Here is a 25,900-nt window from a genome sequence, read left to right as displayed (position 1 = left end):
GGCAGTTTAATGGGTGTCCACTCTCACCCACCGCTTCCTTGACTGGTGGAGGGTCGTTAGCCGAACGGGTTGACAGGACTACAATTCTCCCTTCATTAAAAGTATTAATGATAAATACTAAGTAACTAAACTCTTAATAATACCCAATCTTAGTTACTTAGGAAAATGTGAATAAGGTGCTAATCCATGAAATTACACTTTGCACTTTGTTTAAGTCGGTTAATGGAGCGTTTGTGGTTAACCGGCACACTAACTCGTATTTAACAAGGTAGGAAAAGGGTAAACTAATGCTTACGATAGTATCGATGGAGCGTGTGTGGTTAACCGGCACATCGATTGAGAGGTAAACACTTAAGGGTACCAAGTAATTTGCATGGTTACTTCACACCTTGTTTTGTGATCCTCGGCATCCCAGTCACAAAACCTGAAGGGCACACTCGAGATTGAAACATGCCATTGAAAGTTCAATGAATCTCAAAGATCTAGGAATTTCAAATCCAATTAAAACCTAATTAATTATTTCGTTTTTCATGGTGGAAATTGGTAAATCGTCATTCACCTACCTTCAAATATTCTATAGCTTGGATTACGACATCCCTCTTCGAAGTTATAAAATAGTTTGTTGGGTCCTAGCCTTAATATTTCATATTGGGTGTTATATTAAGGACTTTAAATCAACTATCTTGAATATCTCCAAAAAGATGTCTAGTTCAGACATCTATGATCTTCCAAAATATCTTGGAACTTCACTTCCTCCACCCCCTCCAATTATTCTCCCTAACCCACAAGTTCAAGGTCACTCAAGCCCTATTGGCAAGGCAAGGTCTAGGTGTGATCACATCTTGGAGATGAAGTCACATATTGACAAGCCGGGAGAGTTGGGTGTCAATGTCTTGAGAAAGTTAGTGGTTCGATCACTTTCTAAGACACATAGTGAGTTCCTTTGGGACTCCTATGAGATAGACTATGACAAGACCCTTAATGATCTTATCTATTTGCTTGGTTCTGCTAAATCAGAAATGATTTAGTGTACTAGTAAAGCAAATTTGATTAGGAGATCAACCTCCCAAAACTTTATGGACAGGGAGAATAGTGACACAGGAAATCCAGAAATGCATTCTCTTCCCAATTGAAAGGGATTGGACATAGTCAGCTTGGTTGACCAAATGGTAAAGAGAAAGGCTAAGTCTGAGATAGTCCCATGTACTATTACCTAAGGATCCATATATTTCTATTGCCAAAAGAAGGGGCTTTGGTTATGAAGCTGCCAAACTTACCTAAGGATGATAAAGTCAATAAGTTTGACTTTATTTCAGGTAAAGTCCATGGTCTAACTCTATTAAGTTCCTACTTGGAGATTCTTATTACATGATGTGGCTGGGTCACATGTTGATGTTTTAAGAATCAAAGAAAAGTAAAGAAACTTAAAGGAAGTATATGCTGATTCTGATCGCGAAGATGGATTTCGATCGCATGGTTCGGTGATCAAAATTTTGAGCACGTGCTTAAGAGTTAGGATAGATTGCTTAGGAATAGATGACAACAATTTTTCATATACATCTGCATTGTAAGGATTAGTTTTTCCACAAAGTTTTAAAATAAAAGAAAAGTTTTTAATTTTATTTATTTAAAAAAAATATCCTTACAATGGCATTTGGGAAAAAGATGTTGTTTATATGATTCCATTGATAGCAATATTGGAAATATGAATTTGAGTCTTTCATTTGTGGTAGTGTCTAACTTTACCAAATAAGGAAAGATTCTCATCACCCAAGTTTCAGTTGGATAGAAACTTGGAATCATGCAAGTTGTATGGTATGATGAATGAGAACTTTCGAGCATTGGAAAATTAAGACTAACTGCTTGTTCACATGGATGTGTGAGTCAAGAGAAGGACTAAGGGATCAAGTAAACTTTCTTGTGCACTTGTAAAAGTCCACCAAAAAAGATGGATAAGACTATTCGTCATGATTTACTAAGGTTTAGTAAATGTGATTATACTTACAAGCTTAAGTATAATTCTGAAGCATTGAAAAAATTTTCAATGTATGATAGAACGAATAAGAAGAATCAAATTAGGCAGAAGGATAAAAGTTTCTCAAATCTAAAAAGATGGGAAAGTCCTTTAGTATCATGTTTTAAGATCATCTTAATGATTTTGAGACCTTATCACAATTCATGCTCTAAGTACATTCTGAGAGTTAAGAAGAGGAGTTATGAATTGTTGAAGTGGTTAAATCAAGAAGATGATTCATACTTCATTCGAAAACAGTTCATAGAGCTATACTCTAACATTGTAACTTGAGTGACATGTCTTAAAGAAGGTTTAAAACACTTGTCAAATGTAAGAGTAAAAGTTTTCTACTCTTGTACATTTGAAATTAGTAAGTTGTGATGTTTTGGATAAAACAAAGATCAACTAAGGCTAATTGTGTTAAGTGTCTGTCTTGATTAGAATCCACACACTATCTCTTGAATATTTGGCAAGAAAGTCTTATAGGTCAAGGAGACAGTGGGAGTCTAAAAGATCCTGAAAGGGTTTCAAGAAGTAATCAAGAACAAAAGCCTGTATTTCATCACTAGCACACAACTAGAGGTTTATAACTTATCGTGTTGACATTTCTGTGCCCATTCCAGTTAAATTGGCTATACATTTGAGTTCTACATGTTCTCAATTGTTTGGATAACTACTTGGAAGCAATGGCAGGCCCTTGAGCTGCCAGGTGGCAAGAAGTTAAGATTGCACAAGTTCAATCCATATGAGTTAGGATTTGTCACTAACCTAGTCATGTGGTTATGGTTTTGACAAATTCACATGGATAGGAACGCTTACACCATAAAATATAAGTGTCATAAGGTTTCTCTTCGATTCATGAAAATGATGGTAAGGAAACTCTTTCACTAAGTAGATTTTAAGTAGATAGCAATTGTGATATTTTCAGTTCTCAAAGTCGTTAGTGGAGCGTGCGTGGTTAACCGGAACACTAACATTGACTTATGAGAAATGGAAAAAGGTCTAAAAAATTTAGACTATGATTACGGCATCCCTTTTCATAGTTCTGAAATTTTTTAGACACACATGTGAGCTATCTAAGAGAGGTGTATGATATTGATAAAGTCTTATCAAGGCAATCTAGTATCAAAAATATGAACTTTGGTAAGAAAGTCAATAAAGTATTGATTTCTAGAAGTCCAGTTGATTTTTGGGTACATGTCGAAGCTAGTGGGAGCATAAGTCTTATGCTATTAATCATCATGTTAGTGGGAGCATGATAAAGGTTGCAAGTTAGCAATGTTAATTATAGAAAACAAAAAGTCTCAATTGGGAAAAGTTGTTTTGCTATAACTAAAGGAGAGGAAATTATACTTCATCTCAAATCTAAAAGCTTAGATTGAGGTATTAATTGTATTTAGTCAAGAATATATATATGAATTTCATGTTGGAATGGCTCAACATAAGGAAATTCTATGTATGGGTTCATTATTTGCGTTCTAAAATTCGATTTTGATTACGACATCCCTTTTCATAATCTGAATTATGAGAACTTGGCAAATAGAAATGGAAATATTATAGAAAAAGACTGGTTTAGTCTTTATGTGAGACATCATGAATCGTGTCCCATATGCTTCGGATATAGGATCGATTACATGTGCTATATTCATCCTTTCTAAAATTTTCCAAATGTCTGGGGCATTAAGAAGGGAAAAGGTCTAGAATTGGATATGACTAAAATGATTAAGCAATTGTTGAGGACAATCTAAGGTTTACCAAGGATTGGTTGCTCAAGGACAGTTGGAAGTATAGTGTTGACTTTGGAAGGACCATATTGACATAGTCTGAAAAGAGGCAACTCTTGTTAGGAAGTGATAGTCAAAATGGAATATGGAAATGGTTCAAAGTTAGAAAGTATTCAATCTGTATGATTAGGAAACTTAATGCAAGAAGGATGTTTCCAAGGAGTTGATCTCCGTTGGAATACTCTGTAATGATTGTTTCCAAGTCTGGTTGAATTTGTGCATAATCATTACAAGAGGATCAATGCATACAAGTTTAGAATCTAACAGATTTCAGTAAATGACATGCATTTGGAATTCTTGCATTCGCAGTAAGGGTTTGGGACTGTGAAAAGATGATCATTGGAGTTATGCTCAATGGATTTATTTAAAAAAGTAAAGATCATAGACAAACATAGTATGCATACTTTGTGTATGGCATGACTAGTGTTTAGAAAGCATAATGTACATGCTTGGAGCATGCGACAACTATTGTTTTAAATTCAAGTATAAAGTTGATAAAACCAAAACAATGAATAATGACTAATCAGTATGGTGATAAATAAAAGTGTTTATGTATATTCATAGGGTTTGATACCATATTTGATTCATTTATTCTTGTGTTTCACTTTGCATGTTTTGACTTCCAGAATAAACTAGGCTATTCTTCTGGAATGACTAAGTTATTCAAACCATCCACAGTCGGTCATATGTTGGAAGTAGATATGAATTAAGACTGTCATGGGTTGGCTTGTAGAGGTCTAAGATGTTGAACAAAGGGCTACAACACTCATGAGTGCTCATAAGTTCCGAGTATTGGATTCAACCCGCGCTCATTGGAATCACTTCATGGATTTTATCACGAGTGATCATGAGACGATAATATCTTATATTCTTCAAACCTAGAGATATGAGTTGTTACTATGAGTTGGTTGTACATTGATTGGACGAAAACGCATTCGCTAACTCGGTGTTACAAAACGTGCCTTTGTGTATGATTCAACAAGTAGTAGAACAAGCCATATCAGTCGAAGTTTATCCATTCCTTTTACCTTTGGGATAAAAGCGATATATCTGGGCCCCTCGATGATTTAATGATGATACATGTGACTGCTTGGCCAAGCCAGGACTGATTTGATTTGTTCAATCAGTCAGTCATCATGAATCGGAAATCGGGAAACAACAAATGGACAGAGAGAATGATTATAATCCATGTCTCAGTGCATATGATATCTAGAATGGAGGAATATATGATCCCTTATCTAATGGACAAGTTCGTTGACAAGATCAGAGTTCGACAGCGGCTTCAAGAGCTACGATTGCCAGTTAGGTTTTGAAGTCATACTCAATAATAGTTTTAGACTTATCCAAGTGGGATACTATTGGATTAATGTCTAAGTCCATAACTATATTTGGTATGTACTTGACCCGACCCGGCATGGCCCATTTGGGTTGCACTTCACCGGCACAATTTATATGGATAGTATTTTGAGAACAATATATTTATGATTTATATTAATATATTATAAGTTCTAATATATTAATATAATCATATTATTTAATTAGTATTGATCAAGAATTAATTTATAATTAATTAAGTGATCAAAATGAACTAATTAGATATGGACTCTTAGATATATATGTGTAGTGGGCCAAGTTCATTTAGGTTGGGCTAAGTCTTCATGGACAGTCCATGGAACTTTAACCCATGGATCCTACGAAATGAAAGGTCATGGGTATTAGGGTTTAACCCTAATCCTCCACACTATATAAAGATGTCCTTGGTTGGTGAAATGGGCACTAGTGTGGGTACACTAAGAGGGCTAGCCAATTTCATTAGAAAGAACCAAGTATCCATATTCTCTAAAGTCTTCCAAGGTGTTTTGGTGATTTGTGATTCCATTTGAGGCTTCCACACTATTGGGGCTAAGCTCTTAAAGCTTGAAGACATCAAGCTACACCAAAAGGTATGTCATCTAACTAGTCTTTGTAGTATAGTTACCTCATAGTATGCTAGTTAGGATTAAAGCCTTGGAAAGTTCTTATTTGCATGTATAATAGAGAGAACATAGATCCAAGGTTGATAGGGTTGCATGTACACCATAGGAGTGTTAGAATGCTCAAAACCCAACAGGTTACAGTGGTCGTAGGAGCAAGAGGGTGGGGGTGGCGGCCGGTGGTGGGAGGCACAAGGATGGAGGGTGACGGCTACACATATGTTTAGGGTTAGTGTTTATGAGAGCAATGAAACAGTTACATATGGTGCCTTGTCAAACTACCTTCCATAATGGCAGGAATGGCCTCTTTCCATAAAATTCTTTTTGAACAGTTCCCATATTTACCCATTACAACCCTTCTCCTAAAATTCCTTTCATTTTAAGACCAAAAATTACCTAACAACCCCTTAGCCTCTGAAATCTCTTCAAATTAAGTCCCAATAACTTACCAAGTGGTCCCTCCCTTCATAATTATTTACGAAACCAATACAAAACTTACACTTTTAACCCATCATTCTAAAATTATGACAGTTAGCTCCTCGATACCAACACCTTGCAATATAATTATTGATTTTAGGGCTATTATACACTCATTAATTAATTTATTTATTTAATAAACAGGATGTTATACTTTAAATAGAAGAACTGGTCAATGATCAAATTTTTGGTTCTTTAAAGGAAAAATAAAACATACTATACATAGTAAGATTTCAACTTAAGTAGTATCTTTACATTTAATTTTCAATACTTTGTAATTATTAATGCAAGCATATTAAAATCCGATTTCTTTGTTAGTATTCTGCAATTTTTGTGTTTCAGCTTGTTTTTATCACGTATTTTAAAATTTTACTTTTATTTGCACAAAAGTTTAGCATCCTACAAACACAATAACAAATTGACACTACACAATGCAAAATGTATAAACTTAAGTTAAGTGTATACATATTCATAATTATATGCATAACAAAGGGCTTGTAGCCCAGCGGTATCAGGTGGTGCCTTCCCTCTTTGAGGTCGAGCGTTCAAGTCCCGTCGTGGACATAGGTGGAATAGGTGTTGTTAGCTTAGGAGTAGATTAGATTTGCCGGTTAGAAAAAAAAGTCAATAAATGCTGTATTATGATTGTTAACTTTATTGTTAATAAATTTTTTGTTCACAATGTATGCTTACTTTGTTTTCTAAAAAAACATATGCATTAATCAAATGCATATGTTTTCTTGAAAAAAAATGTTCAAATGTGTAATGTGTTGGTTTACTGTAGATGAGTAAATAGGATTTGGTAATTGACTTAAATATGACCCACAAATGTTTTCTCTTACAATTTAGATTCTCATTTTAGATTCTTAAAACTTTTGGTCTTTTTCCAAGTAAAAATGAATATTTTTTATCTCTGTAAATTTGATCAAATGAATATTCATTTGATTTACATTTTGGTCTCTAAATACAACTAATATTTGCAATTTTGGTTCCAAAAATGTAGTAATTTTATAGGAAAATAGACTAAAATGTTACAAAATTGTCAAGTAAGGACCAAAGTTTCATAACCCTATTAAATAATATGCATATGACATATACTTATTTTTATGCATATGCATATACATAAGCATAAGCATATGTATTTAATTGCCTTATGCATATATGTATTCTTATACATACGCATATTTATATGCACATATGTATTATATTAATATGCAAACACATATTCTTATATATATATATATATATATATATATACACACACACACACACACAAACACACACACTTATTTTGCATATGCATATAATTATGAATATGTATACACTTAATCTTATACAAATGTATATACATATCCACATACTTATTCATATATATTTACAAATACTTATTCTTATGCATATGCATGAACTCATTCTACATATGCATATACTTATAAATATGCATATACGTATTCATATGCATATGCATATGCATATGAATATGCTTATGTCAAATACTTATTCTTATGCATATTAATATACATAAGCATAATCATATTTATTTAATTGGTTGATGCATATACTTATTATTATGCATATGGATATCAATGCATATGAATATGCATATGTCAAATACTTATTCTTATGCATATTAATATACATAAGCATAATCATGTTTATTTAATTGGTTGATGCATATACTTATTATTATGCATATGGATATCAATATACACATACTTATTCATATGTATCTGAATACTTATTTTTATAAATATGTATACACTTATTCATATACACATGCATATACATATTAATATTCATATACTTATTCATAAGCATATGCCATGTTATGCATATGCATATGTATATGTATTTGTCACAAACTTATTCTTATGCATATACATCAACATAATCATATTTATTTAGTTCACTTATACATGTACTTATTCGTATGCATATACATATGGATAAACATATACTTAGTCATATTCATATGCATACACTTATGAATATGCATATAGTTATTCTTATGCATATGCATATAGTTATAAATATGCATGTCATACACTTAGTGTGATGCATAAACATATAATTACTCATATGTATATGTATATACTTATTCTAATGCATATGCATATACTTACTCATATATATATATATATATATATATATATATATATATATATATATATATATATATAGACACACACATACATATACTTTTGAATATGTATATAGCTATTCATATGCATATGCATATACTTTGAAAAAATATGTCATATGCTTATTCGTATGCATATAGAGACATTAAAAATATTTTTTAAATGTGCATATATATATATATATATATATATATATATATATATATATATATATATATATATATATGCACATGTATTTTAAGTAGATAAAACTGCAAAAAATGGTCCATATGGTATGTGTTTTTTCTGAAGTTTAGTCTGAACCTCGATTTTTTTGGTTTCATGGTCCCTTTTTCCATGTTTCTATATAGAAATGCTCCCTGTAAATATTGAAATGACTGTAATACCGTTGGCGTATTAACTCAAGGGCTGCTACTTTATGCTTCTCAAGACCATAAACTAGGGTTTAAGGCAAGGAGGCTCCATAATCAACTCAAGGGCTGCTACTTTATGCTTCTCAAGACCATAATGTGCTTAGATCTGAAGTAGCAACTTCAGATATGGCTTCTAACTCAAAATAATAACATTATGGCTAAAAAGCCCCAACAACCACACATAGATCTAGGTGCAAAAAGGGTCCAAGAACTAGTTTATTACCTCCAAATGCTCAGAATGAACTCACAATCCCAGATCTATAGTCCCTTCTTGCTCCTCCAAGCTCCTTCTTCCTTCTCCAAGCTTTAATGCACCTTCCAAGGCAACAAATGGCTCAATCAAAGGATATGACAGCTAGGGTTTGGTATCCAGGGCTAAAGAGGCAGTAAGGAACCCTAGGAAGAAGATTAGGAGGTTTATATAGGCTCCAAGTCCCGAATTTAGGGTTTTCCACGCACAGACCAGACTCGCCGAGTCACCTTGGCCTACTCGCCGAGTCGGTCACTTACTCCTCGACCCGGATCCCGCTCGGACTCGCCGAGTTCCTCCTTGGACACACTGAGTCGCCCATTAAAATTAAGGTTTTCTGTCCTTTCTTGGCCTTCAAAACTTTGGGTGTTACAACTCTCCCCCACTTAAACTAAACTTCGTCCTCGAAGTTTGCTGTGGCCCACCGCCTGCAATCTGCCTCCAATACCCCACTAATTATTCCAACACCAGCTGCCTACCTTCGCTGGTCTTCCGGCCGATCATCCTGACTAGCATCAATCCTTGCGGATAATCATCTCGGGTCAACCCTGACTCTGAACATTCTCGAAACGCAACTTACTCAACCGACAATCCTTCTGGTACTCTCCGAGTACTGCAACTGAACCTATATGGGTTCACCCCCGCTATTCCCAACACGGGTCATCACAGTCAGCAACCACTAACACTCCTCTCTGCCAAAACTTGGTGTCGAGCACCACTCGATTCAACTAACTGAATTCCACCATACACTGCTTACCCGCAGTACTACTGACAGAAAATTCTGCTATTCCTTGTCTGCCTTTCGGATGAACTGAGACCACCCTGGTCCCTACTAACCTATCAATGTCTGGATTACCGGCTCCTACCGGTAGCTAGTCCCAACACCACCACTAGTCGCTCCCAGCGATTTCCAAAGAAACTTCGACCACCTATAACTGCTCAATCAATTCTGCCATTCAGGCACTACAAACCTGGGATCCCCGATCCCCTAACTTGACACTAAGGTCCCTACCAGGTCCCATCTGTGCTGCTAAAACTCATGGGCCTCGCCCACGGGTCTCACCCAACCATACTACTGAGCAACCCAGCTCCCAGGTTCATCTACACTGCTAACCTCATACGGGCCTCGCCCACGGGTCTCACCCAATTATATCCTGGAGCGGCCTCTCCCAAGGTCTCACCTCTCTAGGGCTATATAGGAAACTCCCTATCATTTTCATCCGCTACCCATTCCTGATCCCTACCTGATCACTAGGAAATAAGGTCCTAGCCCCAACTTTGCTAACAAAGCTACTAAGGAATGCTACGGCTTACCCATAGTCTTACATCACCATCCATTGTTGACTGCTAGTGAATGCTACGGCTGCCCCGTAGTCTTACAACACTTCCTACCACTAACTGCTAATACGAAGGCACCCATGTGCCATTGGCTCTCAAGATCCTCATTCCGACTTCCTCGAGTCCTACGGGCGATCCACAACCTGAATTCCCAACCACGCACTAACCATTACCATCACACGTACTAGCTGATAGGGAGTTTCTCAAACTCCCAACCCTGAAATCCTCAATCCATCAAACGCTGAACTACTTCCTTTCCTTCTCGGAGGTCGCACACACATCCTGGGTCTGCGTGCTCCTACCTTTGCACACTCGGAGGATTCTCCCCCACTTCGATCCTACTTACCCCTTGTTGCTCAAAACTCAAAAGAAACCCTTGCTACCATCCCATAATCAATCTGCTGAGGAACCCAAGCTTACCATAGCTAGGGATCTAACCAATCCATCTCTAACACTATACAACTCCGATCTAGCGAGAGATACCAAGTCTCTCCCAAGCATGCTACAGTTACCGCATCCTATGTAACCTTCTCCAATAGGGCACATACCCTCACTACCATTCGAATATCCAAGGTATGCAGATGGCATATAACTCGATCACAATCAACCGCTCAAAAATAAAATACTCATACCGATAATGATGCAGAACCATAACAATATAATCATGCACAAATAAAAGAACTGAAAACAGAAATCGCATACCTGCAACGTCCGGTGCTGATCGCGCCTCTAAGGTAGTCATCTGAAGAGCTCCGCCTCCTACCGCAGGCGCCTCTGCCCGGACCTGCCGGCCATCCGTAATCCTCAGAGTTGCAGGGCCAGGTGCCATCACCCATCCTGCTGAAAACAAACTGGGGCACTGGGCCTTCTTGTGGCCCCACTGGTTGCAGTGAAAACATAACAGGTCTGATCCCTGTGAGGTGGTAACAGTACAATCCCTGCTGAAATGACCAGTCCGACCGCACTTGAAACAGCCCGACTCACCACCGCTACCACTCCTGCACGCACCCTCGTGCGCCCTGCCACACTTCCCGCACCGACTGCGTTCCCGATAATCCCCCGATCTCGAATCCGATCCCTTGGGCCTTTTGCCCGAACCTGCAGCTACCTGAACTTCATCCGACTTCCTCTTCTGGATCTGCTCCAAATCAATTTCCCTCTCTCTAGCTCGAGAAATCATATCTTCCAGCGTCTTACAGCTGGATCTGCTCACGAACTCCCTAATGTCATCCCTCAACATCTCATGGTATCGGGCCTTCTTCATCTCCTCATCTGTGACATACTGCGGTACCAGAAGAGCCCTCTCCCTGAACTTGGCGGTGATCTCCGCCACAGTCTCAATGGTCTGCGTCAAATCCTGAAACTCCCGTGCCAACTGCTGCACCTCAATAATCGGTGAAAACTCCGCCCTGAACCTGGCTGAGAAATCGCCCCAAGTCATCGCCTCCAATGCGGCATCATCCCCCAAAGCATGACCAATCTCCTCCCACCAATCCCTCGCTCTGTCCTTCAGAAGACAGGAAGTGAGTCTGACCTTGTCCCCCTCAGGACACCGGCTCGTACGGAATGTGTTGGCAACATCAGCCAACCATCTGCTGCTAGCGATGGGGTCCCTAGCCCCATGATAATCTGGTGCCCTGCAAGCCCTAAACTCCCGAAATGTTAAGGTGTGCGTTCCCATCAAAGCCATCATCTCAATACGGAAGGCTCCCAGCCTCTCATCCAAAATCTCCAACATACCCTCCTTGACCGTGCCAAAGATCACAGGAGTCTGAGCTAGAATACTGCGCGTAACCTCAACTGATATCAACTCTCGCATCCGCTCCTCGAGTTGCTCGGCCCCTGAACCCGAGCCTGATCCCTCTCTGGCGCCTGATCCGCCTGCTGGTCTCTCTCACAACATCACCATGCTGAAAATATACCACAACCACTATCAGAATACTCATCACTAATGCGAGACCAAACACACCCTACCAGGTTCCCGGTCTTGTCTCAGCCTTTCCCAAATCGAGTACGGATCCTCTGCTTTCAGTAGTATGGGCCCATACTACCTTCCACATTTATCCGTACTTTCCTCAGGAATTGCTTTGACTCCACCAGGTCCCTTTACCACTTCTACTGCTCCCAACACTATCTCATCCTAGGCTTACCCTAAGGAAACCTCTGACCCAACTCAAACCAGTCCTCAGCTGCTGAAGGTCTCCTTGTGACGCCAATTAGCCATCACCTGGATACTATCACATGCGACGAGGCTCAGATAATCCTTCATGTAAAAGACTCGTTCCTACAACGGTTGGACTCAAACAAGAGCTGGGCAATAGGACCAAATCCAACACTCTGAGATTATTCAACCTTGATCGCATGTGGCGTGTCGTATCCACCTAATGGCTAACTCCCAACACTCAGAATCCCACAATGCACAAAGCAAGCAACATTCGGACAAGGGAAAATCTAACCATAACATACTCAAGCAATCATATCCACATAGCAAGAATCTGAACTAGCATGCAACACAAACTCATAAACTCAGGCATAACCTAAACAGGCTATCCTACTACTGTCTAATCAGCACTATCGTGCAGCTCAAAAGCACAAATAACAGGCACATAAGGCATCATCCCTAGATCCTTAGTCCTATTCTAGCATACTGTTCTATTATCTTATAATCATAACATAAACTTGTATGGGTATTTTGGGGTACTTACTTGAGCTCGGATGATTGCATGCACCACACCCCTTTTCTCTTTTCAAAGTTCTTTTCTTTCTGAATTATTTTTGCTTTTCTAAAATTGTTTTCTTTCCCAAAACTCTCTTTTTACAAAACTGTCTTTTCATTTTGAAAACTTCTATACCAATTCCTCAGTTTGAGTCCAGACACACCCGAGAGTATGTCCGAATCCCTCAAACCAAGGCTCTGATTTCAACTTGTAACGTCCCAAAATTCAAGACGAAAAATTTATTTTAGTAAAACATTACTTTAAGCAAATTCATCATTTCAAAACATAAATAGAGTATTAGTTTCCAAAATACATATTCGTTATCAGAGTAAACATTCCCAGGCTGTCTAAACTATGGTGTGTGCCATGCGATCACCCCGAGCTCCATCATCGGCTACCAGAAGTACCTGAAACCAAAACTGAAAACCGTAAGCACGAAGCTTAGTGAGTTCCCCACCCTACCACATACCATGCATAACCACATACTGTACATATTCGGCCACGCCCGCTAACCTGGGCCTCGCCCGCTACAACGGCCCCGCCTGGCTTCGAGCCCCGCTCGGATACAGATCTGTTTCACTTAGGCCTCGCCTGTCACAGGGCTTCGACCACTAACATATAATAGCACGTAAACATATCACATCACATCACATAATCTAAACACATACTAACGGATCTTGTCCTAAGGCCTCGCCTATCTCTGGGCCCCGCCCTTGTCCTGCTACTGATGAGTCATGGAACCCCGTCCATACTCCTGCTGATAGTGAGGTACGGGCCCAACCCACCCTCACTCCTTCCATAACTTCGGCCTCGCCCCAGCTCTGCTGCTACTGAGATGTGGAACACCATCCACACTCTGCTATTGGTGAGATACGGGACCTCGCCCACACTCACCTCCCTACCAGGCACATACAAGTATCACACAGACAACAAGTATAAACTATCACATAAAACATTCCTTGGGCACCCTCCCTCTATCATTGGACCTCGTCCCGAATATCATACTAGCATACTGTGCCTAGGGCTAACCCCCGGGTCTTCTACTCATAACTACATGGGCCGACATTGTGGCCGTAGACCCATTCATACAAAGGGAAACTCACCTGATATTGCTGAACTGCTGCTGCTAATCCCTTTGACCGCTACCTGACCACTGACTCCGAACTGCTGCTCCACTAGCTCCCCGAGCTACCAATATCAACATAACACTTAGTCTAACTGACCTTCAAAGGTCAACTAAGTCAACTCTTGCCAAAGTCAAAGTCCTGGTCAAAGTCAACCTCCCAGGTCAACCCTACTCACCGAGTCACCCTAATGACTCGCCGAGCTCATATGTTCAGAGTCCTTCTATTCGCGACTCGACTCACCGAGTCAGTCCATGACTCGCCGAGTCTACCGGTTACCGAGTCCTGACCTGTCCAACTCACCGAGTCTCCATTCGACTCACTGATTCGAGTCTCGACTCGAAGGGTTTGGGGTTTCGCGACCTGACTCGCCGAGTCCAAGAACAGACTCGTCGAGTCCAAGACAATCTTCATCCAACTCGTCGAGTTGTTCTTCCAACTCGCCGAGTTCATGCCCAACTTCATCCGACTTGACGAGCTGTTCATCCCACTCGTCGAGTTCCTCCTCATCTTCAAGCTACTCGCCGAGTCCACTCAAAGGACTCGCCGAGTCCATCCGGTCCTTCATACATGCAGAGGACTTTTGAGTCATGCAGGGACTCAAATCTGTAGATCTACCCTTCCCAAGCCTATTCCTCACGTAAAGTTGCAAACTTTACGTGTAGAGAAGGAGATCTAAGCAAAATACACCATAAACTAGGGTTTAAGGCAAGGAGGCTTCATAATCAACTCAAGGGCTGCTACTTTATGCTTCTCAAGACCATAATGTGCTTAGATCTGAAGTAGCAACTTCAGATCTGGATTCTAACTCAAAATAATAACAATATGGCTAAAAAGCCCCAACTACCACACATAGATCTAGGTGCAAAAAGGGTCCAGGAACAAGTTTATTACCTCCAAATGCTCAGAATGAACTCACAATCCCAGATCTATAGTCCCTTCTTGCTCCTCCAAGCTCCTTCTTCCTTCTCCAAGCTTTAATGCACCTTCCAAGGCAACAAATGGCTCAATCAAAGGATATGACGGCTAGGGTTTGGTATCCAGGGCTAAAGAGGCAGTAAGGAACCCTAGGAAGAATATTAGGACGTTTATATAGGCTCCAAGTCCTGAATTTAGGGTTTTCCACGCACAGACCAGACTCGCCGAGTCACCTTGGCCGACTCGCCGAGTCGGTCACTTACTCCTCGATCCGGATCCCGCTCGGACTCGTCGAGTCGCCCCCTAAAATTAAGGTTTTCTGTCCTTTCTTGGCCTTCAAAACTTTGGATGTTACATGATTTGAAGACGATAAATTATTTACAATACCCAAAGCACCACCATTAGCAAACCACATAAGTCAAACGATTCAAGATATATGGGAAGTGATTCAAACCGTTCGATTGCGAGATGGGAATTTGTGTTTTCACCAGGTTTCTTTTAAACCACACCTCTAGGAAGCATTGATTATGGTGTGAGTTATTTCACCCACTTCTTCATCTATAACCTTTTCCCCATATATAAAGCCAATCATATGTCGATTTCCTCGTAAAAGAAACACGGGAAGAGGTAGAGACGATAGTTTGAGTGTGGATCAAAATGAATGTGTTCCAGATTTTTGGACCAAAATCGATTTTGTTCCAGACTCTTGAACACGTACATGTTGAAGAAATCTCGTTAGAACTATGAAGAAATAGATTTGGGGTTCCAGATTGTTAGGAAAGAATAGACATTGTTCCTTGTTCTTGAACACACACACACACATTTTATAGATTCTAGAGAATACACACTTATATTGGAGAGAGAGAGAGAGAGAAAGAGAGAGAGGTGAGACCCCTTTTATTTTTTAACTATTAAAATAAATAAAGAAATAAAACGATTTAAAAAAATAAAATAAAAATGGAAAATAAATAACCCAATGGTTACAACCATTTGAATATGCGTAGGGAACGTTTCCACATAGAAATGTGGCCAAAATGACCATGAATCCAAAAAAGTCGAGTTTTTGACTAAATATTAGAAAAAAATGCATACTACAGGGACCATTTGTAAAGTTTTCTCTTTTAAGTATGTGCATATACATAAGTATGAATATGCATTAAATAAACATTCTTCTGAAATTTTTTTAAATATTAATTTCAAAATATAAGGAATATTTCTCTTATTTGCATATATATATATATATATATATATATATATATATATATATATATATATATATATATATATGTCAAACTTGCAAAATTATTCATTATATTTCGAAATTAATTTTTAAAAAGAAATAAATTTCAAAAAAAAAATGCATATTTGATACATATGCAAATTTTAAAAAAAACATTTGTATATGTACATGAATATAAATTTATGTTCAATTTTTTTTCTGCAATTCTATTTCATATACATTTACACATGCACATGTAAATCTTGTTACAAAATTAATTGTAAATAAAAAGTGTGTTCGCTCAACTTTTCAATTTTGCGAAAACTAGATCTTAAGGTGTTAACCGGTCGGTTTTTTCCGGTTCAGTTTAATATGCTTTTTGATATTAAAATACCATCCAAAAGCAACGTAAATGAAAAAAAATAAAGAATGATATACAAGTATTTATAGAATGCTAAGCTAATTCTACGATACAACTTGAGATACAAATCATGCAACGACGGATTGCTAAACAGTAGAACAAACATAAGCTTATAAGATATAGTGATAATATGATAAACTAATTCTAAGACAAAATAATAGATTGCTAAACAATAAAACAAAAATGATAGGACGAGATACAATGATAGAATGATAAAACTATTTAAGAGATACTTAGTTTCAGACAACATCATAAGTTTTATTCGTTTCACAATAACTGTGACAACCTGAAATTTCTATCTTGTACAACCACTCAACTCAATCAAAGTCAGACTTGTTTCTGCTATCTTCTAGCACTGTTTAGAGTCTGTTTGAGCATTCTAAGCCTAGTACATCAAAGGATTAAGTGTTAGGATGTATCAACTAAAGTTCAAAACCATCAAACGAGCCATAAACCCCTTTATGAGGAGTTTACGGCCAGGACACATGAGTTTACGACCGTAAACTCATGGTGGCTGTAAACTCTTGGCTATATATATATATATATATATATATATATATATATATATATATATATATATATATATATATATGATACTCGGCCATTTTCCAACACTTTTACCATTTCCAAGCCAAGAAATCAGGCTTTGCTCTCAACTATCATTAAGGATCTTTATGTTTCTTCAAAGATGTAAGTGTTTTATCCCTTATCTAGTTACTACATCTTCTTAAGTAGCATAAACCATTCATTTCCATCCATTCACATCATCTTTAGGGTTTGATCTTCAAGTGTTCTTCATTTTCACCAAGAACACCTACTAAGTTCTTGGACTTCAAATACCCTTAAGGGCTTCTAAACTCGTAAGTACCTTTCTTTGTGTATTACTTACTAGTTATGCTGCTTGAAATCACCCAATATCCAAGATCAAAGAGAGTTTACGACTAGGAGCATCTCCCATGGTCGTAAACCCTTGTTAGGTCGTCTAGTTGGACATAAACACTTCCTTAAGGCTTGCATTGGGTCTAGAACACTTCCATGATGTTTGTAAGACCTTAAATCACCTCTTTGGCACAAGACTTCATGAGTTTACGATTGTAAACTCATATGGCCGTAAACTCATATGATCGTGAACACATGTCCGTAAACACCATAGTGTGGCCTTAAACTCCTTAGATGCAACCCTTTGTACTTCTAACACTTCAATCTATGTGTTTCCTAAGTCCTAGGGTGTGTTCCTTACATGAGTAGTTCTATAAATACTAATTATATGCATATATGTGTTATTATATGCTAAATAGGATCCGTGTGTGTGCTCAAGTCTTCACTTGACACTTAGCATCCTATACCACTCGTTCATCCAAACCACTCACTACAGGTAAGTTCATACCCCTTAACTTATCTTTTAAATGATTTTAAATGATTTTATGGTGGGGAATACAAGTTGAAACATTATAGTTATTATATCAATCACATGTGATTAATAACTATCAAACATACATATTTCTTATACTTCGAACTGTGTTTCCAAACAAATTGTTTCAAATAGTTTTACAAGCTCTTTAAATATTAATTTTGTTATTTAAACTCTTTTAAACTTATACTTTATCAAAATCATGTCTATATAGATATAGTTATATAAGTAGGATTGAAAACACTTAGGACTGATAACTCGCCTTATTTCCTATTGCTTGTTTGGCTGTGGACTTAGGGTATCGGTTGTTTGTTCGAAGGTCGTTTGAATCTTAGTTATATATTATGTGTATGTATATATAGTTATTATAGTTCTTCATTCAGTTTAATACCTTTAGGTAACAAAGGAGTGCAAACATGTCTATTCATACAAACAACATTACTAGTAAACTATACTAGGTATAGTTTAGGAAGTCACTACTTACTATTACTAGAATAATGAAACATACAAGAGTCAGTTCATTCATGAGTCAATACAAATATACTATTATGAGAAACAGAGAGAACAAAGTATGATGAGAAACAAATATAACATACACTGCACTATACAAAGAGAACATACAATACACTAGTACAGAGAGAACATAGAATACACTAGAACATACATACAATACACTAGAACACTATAACATTAATGTGAGCCACTACTTCATGGCATGGCAATATACTGATATGTCACATTTTGCAACCAGAGTCTCCTGGAGGGAGACCGTGAATTCGTGTGTAGATCTATACGGGATTGACTATCCTACACCTTGCTGCTAGCTACAGTGGGACCTGCAGGTCTACGGGTGACTAATGTCATACCATTTCGATGCCTTAGAGCGTCGTGTTATACTAGTCTATCAAGTATGGTTACAATCATATTACATTTTACCTTAATTAACAAACTAGTTTAAGGTAGTTAGTACATTGGTAGTTACTTATGTACAATACTACTGTACGCTGTTAATTTCCCATTGCATTCACATTGTGATCTTCTTACATAAACGGTAATGGAAACTATATTTTGGTAATGATAGTCATACTTAGGAAAGATACACTTTTACAAACAACACAACACACATAACATTTGGGCCTTGGTAGAAGGCTGCTATTTAGTAGAAAATATAGGATTTTCTAGGAGATACAAACATTTACAAATACATACAAACATTTACATCAAACATTTACAAACACTTTCATACAAGCAACAACACTAAAATACATATAAAATCACCAGCTTTAATGCTGATCTACGCTTTCAAAATAACTTGTATTCTCAAGTCACCAGTAGACAGGTACCGATGACCAGGTTTTGAGAAGATGAAGCATGTTCAAGACTCATCTCTTATTTTGATTCATATTTTTGGTGTCTTATAAACTATACAAAACACACTTGTATAAAAATTATATTATTAATGCAATGGATGATGTTGTTGCTTGTTTACTACTATGCATTGTTGTGATATTGTACATGACGTCCTCCACCCCCGAACGTTTCCGCCGTTCAGGTTTTGGGGTGTGACAATAACCAACATCATAAGTTGTATAATACAAAATGTTGGAACAATACTTAACCGAGAGAGTTTCAGGGGTAATAAGCACCATACCAAACAAAATTATGACATTAATACAGAATCTTAGATAACTAATCTATTATATGGCTCATTAATATTCATAAACCTGCAATCCATATCACAATTACACCAAACTACCATTATAGGACAATAGATGAATATAGGGACAAAATTGTCTATATGATATATGACCAAACAAAAAATGAAATTACAACCAACTAATTTATCCTGGACTATCCAAATTATTACAAACTCACAAGCCGCATCATAACTAGACCCATAACAATCCATTTGACTAACAAGTTAGTAAAGTAACTATAATGCATACATCAAAAGCTTGTACATTTAATGTATAAACTAAAAAAATTATAGCAGTGGAAGGTATTTTAAAATCAAATTAAACGAAGTAATTATATTAATTTTTAACCTTGAGTTTTTTAAATTACTTTTACATATAGTTTTTTTCATAAATATATTGGTTATTATAACTATGCATTTAAAAGATGCATAGTTTATCTTATAGACTCGATTTTCATTTCAAATATGTTGCTAGTTAGTCTTTTGCAAACTATATAACTCTTATAAACTTGATTATACGTCCAATTGGGATTATTTATGTCGAATTTCATCTGTATTATGCATTTCATTCGAAATCATTCTATTTAAAGTTAGACTTTTTCTGTTTTACACTAAATTCATATATTTAACTAAATTCACTATCAATTGTTTTAATTTAAAGTGCGATTAAATGAAATCATCAATAATTAATCTGTTCGAATTAGATCTTTTAGTGAATTCAGCCCCGTTTATCATAATGTTGAACTAAGGATTGACTATGCATTTAACAGAAACATAATTTTCTTTCATCAGATATCAAATTGAATCTATATTTAGTTTGTTGTAAGTTGACATACTAATAATCAAAATAAGATATATTTACCTGTGCAATTCAAATCCACCATTGAATTCAATTTCATTTTATCCTATTTAGTTAAATAAGATCATAATATTAGTTAGTTCATTGGTTCTCTCCAATAGAGTTCGTCACTGATCCCGTCTCTCTTCCTCTCTCTCTCTCTCTCCATATGTATATATATCTATATATATATATATATATATATATATATATATATATATATATATATATATATATATATATATTATATCCCACTAAGCTTACGGACTAAAACTCTGAATTATGCGGTTTTATCTTAGCAAATATAACAGATTCAATTTCCACTTGGTAAATATATAATTCCCCATTGCATTTTTTTCATCTATTATCATTTAATCATCCATGTTTTCTTTCTCCTGTTATCGTTTATTACTTCACGTCAGTAAACATTACTGTTTTCCATCATCACAAAGGTCAAAGATAATTAACATTTTTGCTTCCCTATCAAAATTATTGCTTCAATATTAAATCTATAACATCAAGTGTTAATTATGAATCCCTAATTACAATCTTTAGTTAATAAAACGACGTAGTTCAATGAGATTTAGTATCTAAGTTTAGGTGTGGCTGTAATGTATATCCACTTTTCCGATATATATGGAGATAGGTAATATACATTATAGTTCCACCTAAGCATACGTACTAAACATCTAAATTATGCAGTTTTGTCTTAGCAAATATAGCAAATTCAATTTTCGCTTGGTAAATATATAATTCCCCATTGCATTTCTTTCATCTATTATCGTTTAATCATCCATGTTTTCTTTCCCCCATTATCGTATATTATTTCACATTAGTAAACATTCTTGTTTTCCATCATCATGAAGGTCAAAGATAATTAACATTTTTGTTTCCCTATCAAAATTATGTTTCGATGTTTTATGTTTTGATTAATAAGTTACCAGCATTTTGCACGCACGTATAAGGATAAAATTGATCAAGGCATTTGCATGTCCAGAAAAAAATTATTCAATTATCTGTCTTTTTTTTTTTTTTTTTATAACAGCAAGGCTTTATTAAAACCATTCAATTGTCTGTAATATTTATTAGTAAAAATCCATTAAAACCTTGGCATGTTAAGGGATAAATTGGATTAAGACCTTGGCATGTCTACGGATAATTTCTATTATGTTTGACATGTTTAGGAAAGATGGACGTCATACTACTTGTTATAATTATGATGAACAACAAAAAAGAACTAGAACAACCAAGAGCATATAAGTTAGTATGGAAGTTCTTAAGGAAAAGAACCACAAGACATTACACTTATATTATTATTAAAATCGATTAGCGGTAGAGATTTAGGATGATTAGAATGACTAAACTATAATATTTATAAAGTAAGAACTATCCTAAAAGCCAAGACCGGCAAACTACCAACAAAAGATTATGTTTCCTGATCCTAATTAAAGACTTGGAAACAAGAAAACCGAACATCTTGCAAAGAGGAAGAACTTGGCTCACCCTTCAACAACTTCATGAGGCCTGTAAAACAATGCAAAGTATTTGATGTAAAAGTTTTTTATTTGTTGAAAAAGGAAAACAAATATGAAAAGCATAGTGAATAATCCAATCAATTAGCCATCTATGGAGCTGTTAAATAAAAGTTATTATAAAAATAATATCAGTGGATGTTAATATCATTTAGGGTTGTCTAGAATTGAATGATCACAAATTCCTGATCATCCAATTCAACGAACATGGGACATTGGAAACCAAAAGAGAATAGATGATATGAAATTAGCTAGTATCCTCTCTATATTGATTACGAAAAGAAGAGCCATTAAGACTATATAAGAATAAATACTTATAAATAAACGTGAATCATCCACACATAAACATAATACCTACAAAAACTTTTAATATATAGTGCAACACAATGAAAATCCAGGCGAGAAAATCTTATAACAGCATGAAGACGTAACACTGACCTAATTCTCGTTGCTTTCCCATGGCTTACCAAGAATCGGAAAGTCAGTGAAATGATGCTACAAACAAAATAATATTTCATTATGTACAATTATTTTCGGAGCATACCAATCAATGATATGCATCATTAATTAATTTTTGAATGCCATTTTATGAGTGAGCTACTCTAAATTGTCAGTTATTTAGGGAATATATGAACTGAAAATAGAATATTTTACCTCATAAGAAGGTCCAGGATTATGCTGATAATTAAACAAGAAAGATGGGCTCCAACTGTTTGGCATCGCTGACGACTTATCACCAACAATCCCTTGCTTAAATTGAAAATGGGAATTTGGATATTCCGCTTGATCAGTTGTTTGAGCTTGGTTTTCTCCAAAGGGAATCCAAGACCCTAATCGATTTACATTTTGATTCATCACCTGATCGAAATTTGGTCTAAATTTAGAATACTGATCAGACCCAGAACCACCAACACCAATCTTGTTATTTCTCTTTTCAGTTGTCCTCTTCCTTGCCCTTGCTCTTGCTTGTTCCCTAGTTTCTTTAGCAAGAGAGTGGTGAATATACACACTTTTCCTAACTCCTCTATCAACCTTTTTCTTCTCTTTGTTACTGCTAGAGGAAGTAGATTTTGCGTTACCTACTATAATCACCTTCTCTTCCCTAATTTTCTCCATAGATTGATCATCAATTCCAGACATAACTTCACATTCTGATGCAGAAGAACCGCTGTTTGATAGACCAATGAGACTGCAAGTACGGTCTAACTGCTGGGGGAGTAGATCTTGAATAGCGGGTTTTGATTTCATGAGCAGCCAGTCGACAGTATTGCTGGCCTTATCGAACCCAAGCATATCTTGCAACCTGAAGAACCTCTTCGCAACATCAAGAGACAATCTCATCCTTCGGTCCCTGGGGCCTTGTGCTGTGTTTATCTTGCTGTGACGGTCTTTCTTGGAAGCTTTCTTTCCCATTAAAGAGTTATTCTGAAGAATTACATGACTGTTAAGGTGATCGTTGCCAGCAGCTGTAGCATATTTTCCGTTATTGTAGCTTGGCTTTTCCATGGTGTTCTGCAGATTACTAGTCTTCCGAGTTGAGTGTTCATGAGCTACAATGACAGTGTCGTGATAGTTATGATCACTAGAGAAGGGTCGCTGCTGTTGTTGGAAAATCTCAGGTTCGTCTTCTAAAGGGATGTAATGAGGGCCATTCAAGTTCTGTGAGGAAGAGGATGAAGGGTTGTAATAATCTTGAGAGGGTAATTTTGAATGATTTTGAAGATTAAAGTTGCTGAAAGAAGTCTTTGGGTAGTTACTACTTGAGAAAGAGGTGTCCTGGTTGCTGTAGGAGGAAGGATACATCTCCTTATAAGTCTACTTTCCAGAGAGATAGCTACATATATATTAGATATGTTGACTGTACGTATGATAGATCTAGAATGGACCTTTGAGACCTTAATTTAGTTGTACGAGAGAGAGAGAGAGAGAGAGAGAGAGAGAGAGAGAGAGAGAGAGAGAGAGAGAGAGGAGAGAGAGAGAGAGAGAGAGAGAGAGAGAGAGAGAGAGAGAGAGAGAGAGAGAGAGAGAGAGAGAGAGAGAGAGAGATATGCATTGAATCAAGTTAAGTGTCACAATATGAACAGATTCTCTCTATCCACTCACTGGGACTATACTATCTAAAATTTTCCATGACAACACCTGGCCGGAGTACTAGCTTAAAGGGTTGCCTAACTTTTACTCCAAAAGGTAAAGATAGGAATCAATAACTCTTCATTTTTCCAATGGATCCTTTATTAGGGCACTACAAATATATGTATAATGTCTGATATGCATAAATTCCAACGGAAAATCACGTCTATTTCTGTCACATTCAGCGTCTGGTTGCAGCTCAAATATTGCTCAATGATCACTAGAAGGAATGTCATCCGCAAATCCAAGTTCTCCATTCATGTTTTATAATAAAAGGCAAATTAAATAAAGCACCCAGCGGGATGTAAAAGAGGAAAAGATAAGGAAAAGGAGAAAAAGAAACAATAAGTGAAAAAGAGCTTCTGCCCTAAAATATTCAAAGGAGATAATATCATAATAACACCTGTTGAACTCGGACGAACAAGAGTTTTATATCTAAATAAACTACACGTTTAATCTCAGATCACTAAACGTCCAAAAGCTAGCAGGCAAACCAACCAATATCATCACCATCATGAAGTGAGTGATCATCTATGTGTTTTCCTCTAAGTTTACCCCTTAAATAGTTTCTTTTGCCGTATATTCTAACTCATATTTGTCTTTTTACTTACGTAAACCACTTTATTTACGTTTGTTAAAAGATGAGCTTTGTTTTTTCTTTGTTGTGGTTACAAAAAACCGACCATAAGCGGCGAGAGTAAACGCCGCAAAGGCCCACAAAAATCGCCTCTTAAGGTAATTGCTCCGCCAAATTTTCATTAATGTGTCGCAGCTGCTGCTCCGTAACTATTGTTCAAAAAATTGCAGCTAAAGAAAGTTGCCGCCGCTGCTGCTCCATCACTATTGTTCAAAAAATTGCAGCTAAAGAAAATTGTCGCCACTGCTGCTCCATCACTATTGTTCAAAAAATTGCAGCTAAAGAAAATTGTCGCCACTAAAGACGCCATACCTTTTTATTTTTATTTTTAAACAACTTGTTTCAGTTGTAGAAAACCGATACCGAATAACAAAAACATGATACATTATATACACAAGAAAATGATATATAATGACATTTTAACCTAAGTACCAAAATTGTTATATTCCATAGATGACAAAAAAAAAGTACCAAACGTGTTATATAAGTTATGTTATATAAAACATAACAAAATACAAACTACTTCGACATGTCAACATCCTAGCTCCCATCTTTTCCCTCGGTGTCATCATGGTTCCCCTTGCTTTCTCCCGTATCACTTGGTGATTTCCAAGATTGAAAAAACTCATCAAGTTACGTACTAACTCTGAGGATGTTTGAGAAATTTTTTAAAATGACTCTTATAACTTTTAGCTTTTCCAAAAAGCTAAAAGTTAAAAAAGATGTTTGGGCATTTCAAGAAGTTTTTTTAAAACAATTTTTTTGTATGAACAAAAATAAGCTTTTGAAAAGTCATGAATTTGTGGTTTTTGCAACTTTTAGGTTTTTAGCTTTTGAAAAGTCAAAAGATGAACCAAACACATTTTA

The 25,900-nt window shown here is 36.5% G+C and overlaps 1 protein-coding gene across 2 annotated transcripts; it reads right to left on the bottom strand.

Moving 5' to 3' along the window:
- Positions 1 to 21,972: 21,972 nt before the first annotated feature.
- Positions 21,973 to 24,198, bottom strand: LOC111895856 (transcription factor CYCLOIDEA). 2 transcript variants are annotated; one of them, XM_023891911.3, is made up of 3 exons: positions 22,921 to 24,198; positions 22,705 to 22,761; positions 21,973 to 22,258 (listed from the first exon to the last, which is right to left on the bottom strand). In XM_023891911.3, exons 1-2 carry the CDS (start codon positions 24,067 to 24,069, stop codon positions 22,705 to 22,707), a joined length of 1,206 nt encoding a protein of 401 aa, XP_023747679.1. In that variant the 5' UTR covers positions 24,070 to 24,198; the 3' UTR covers positions 21,973 to 22,258. The 2 variants fall into 2 exon arrangements, with proteins under 2 accessions (XP_023747679.1, XP_023747680.1); XM_023891912.3 differs by lacking the exon at positions 22,705 to 22,761.
- Positions 24,199 to 25,900: the final 1,702 nt, after the last annotated feature.

Source organism: Lactuca sativa, chromosome 4 (assembly GCF_002870075.4).
Source record: "Lactuca sativa cultivar Salinas chromosome 4, Lsat_Salinas_v11, whole genome shotgun sequence".
In the NCBI taxonomy this organism is placed as follows: domain Eukaryota; kingdom Viridiplantae; phylum Streptophyta; class Magnoliopsida; order Asterales; family Asteraceae; genus Lactuca; species Lactuca sativa.
Note: the sequence above shows the minus strand (reverse complement) of the source record. Positions and strands in the feature narration are given on the sequence as shown.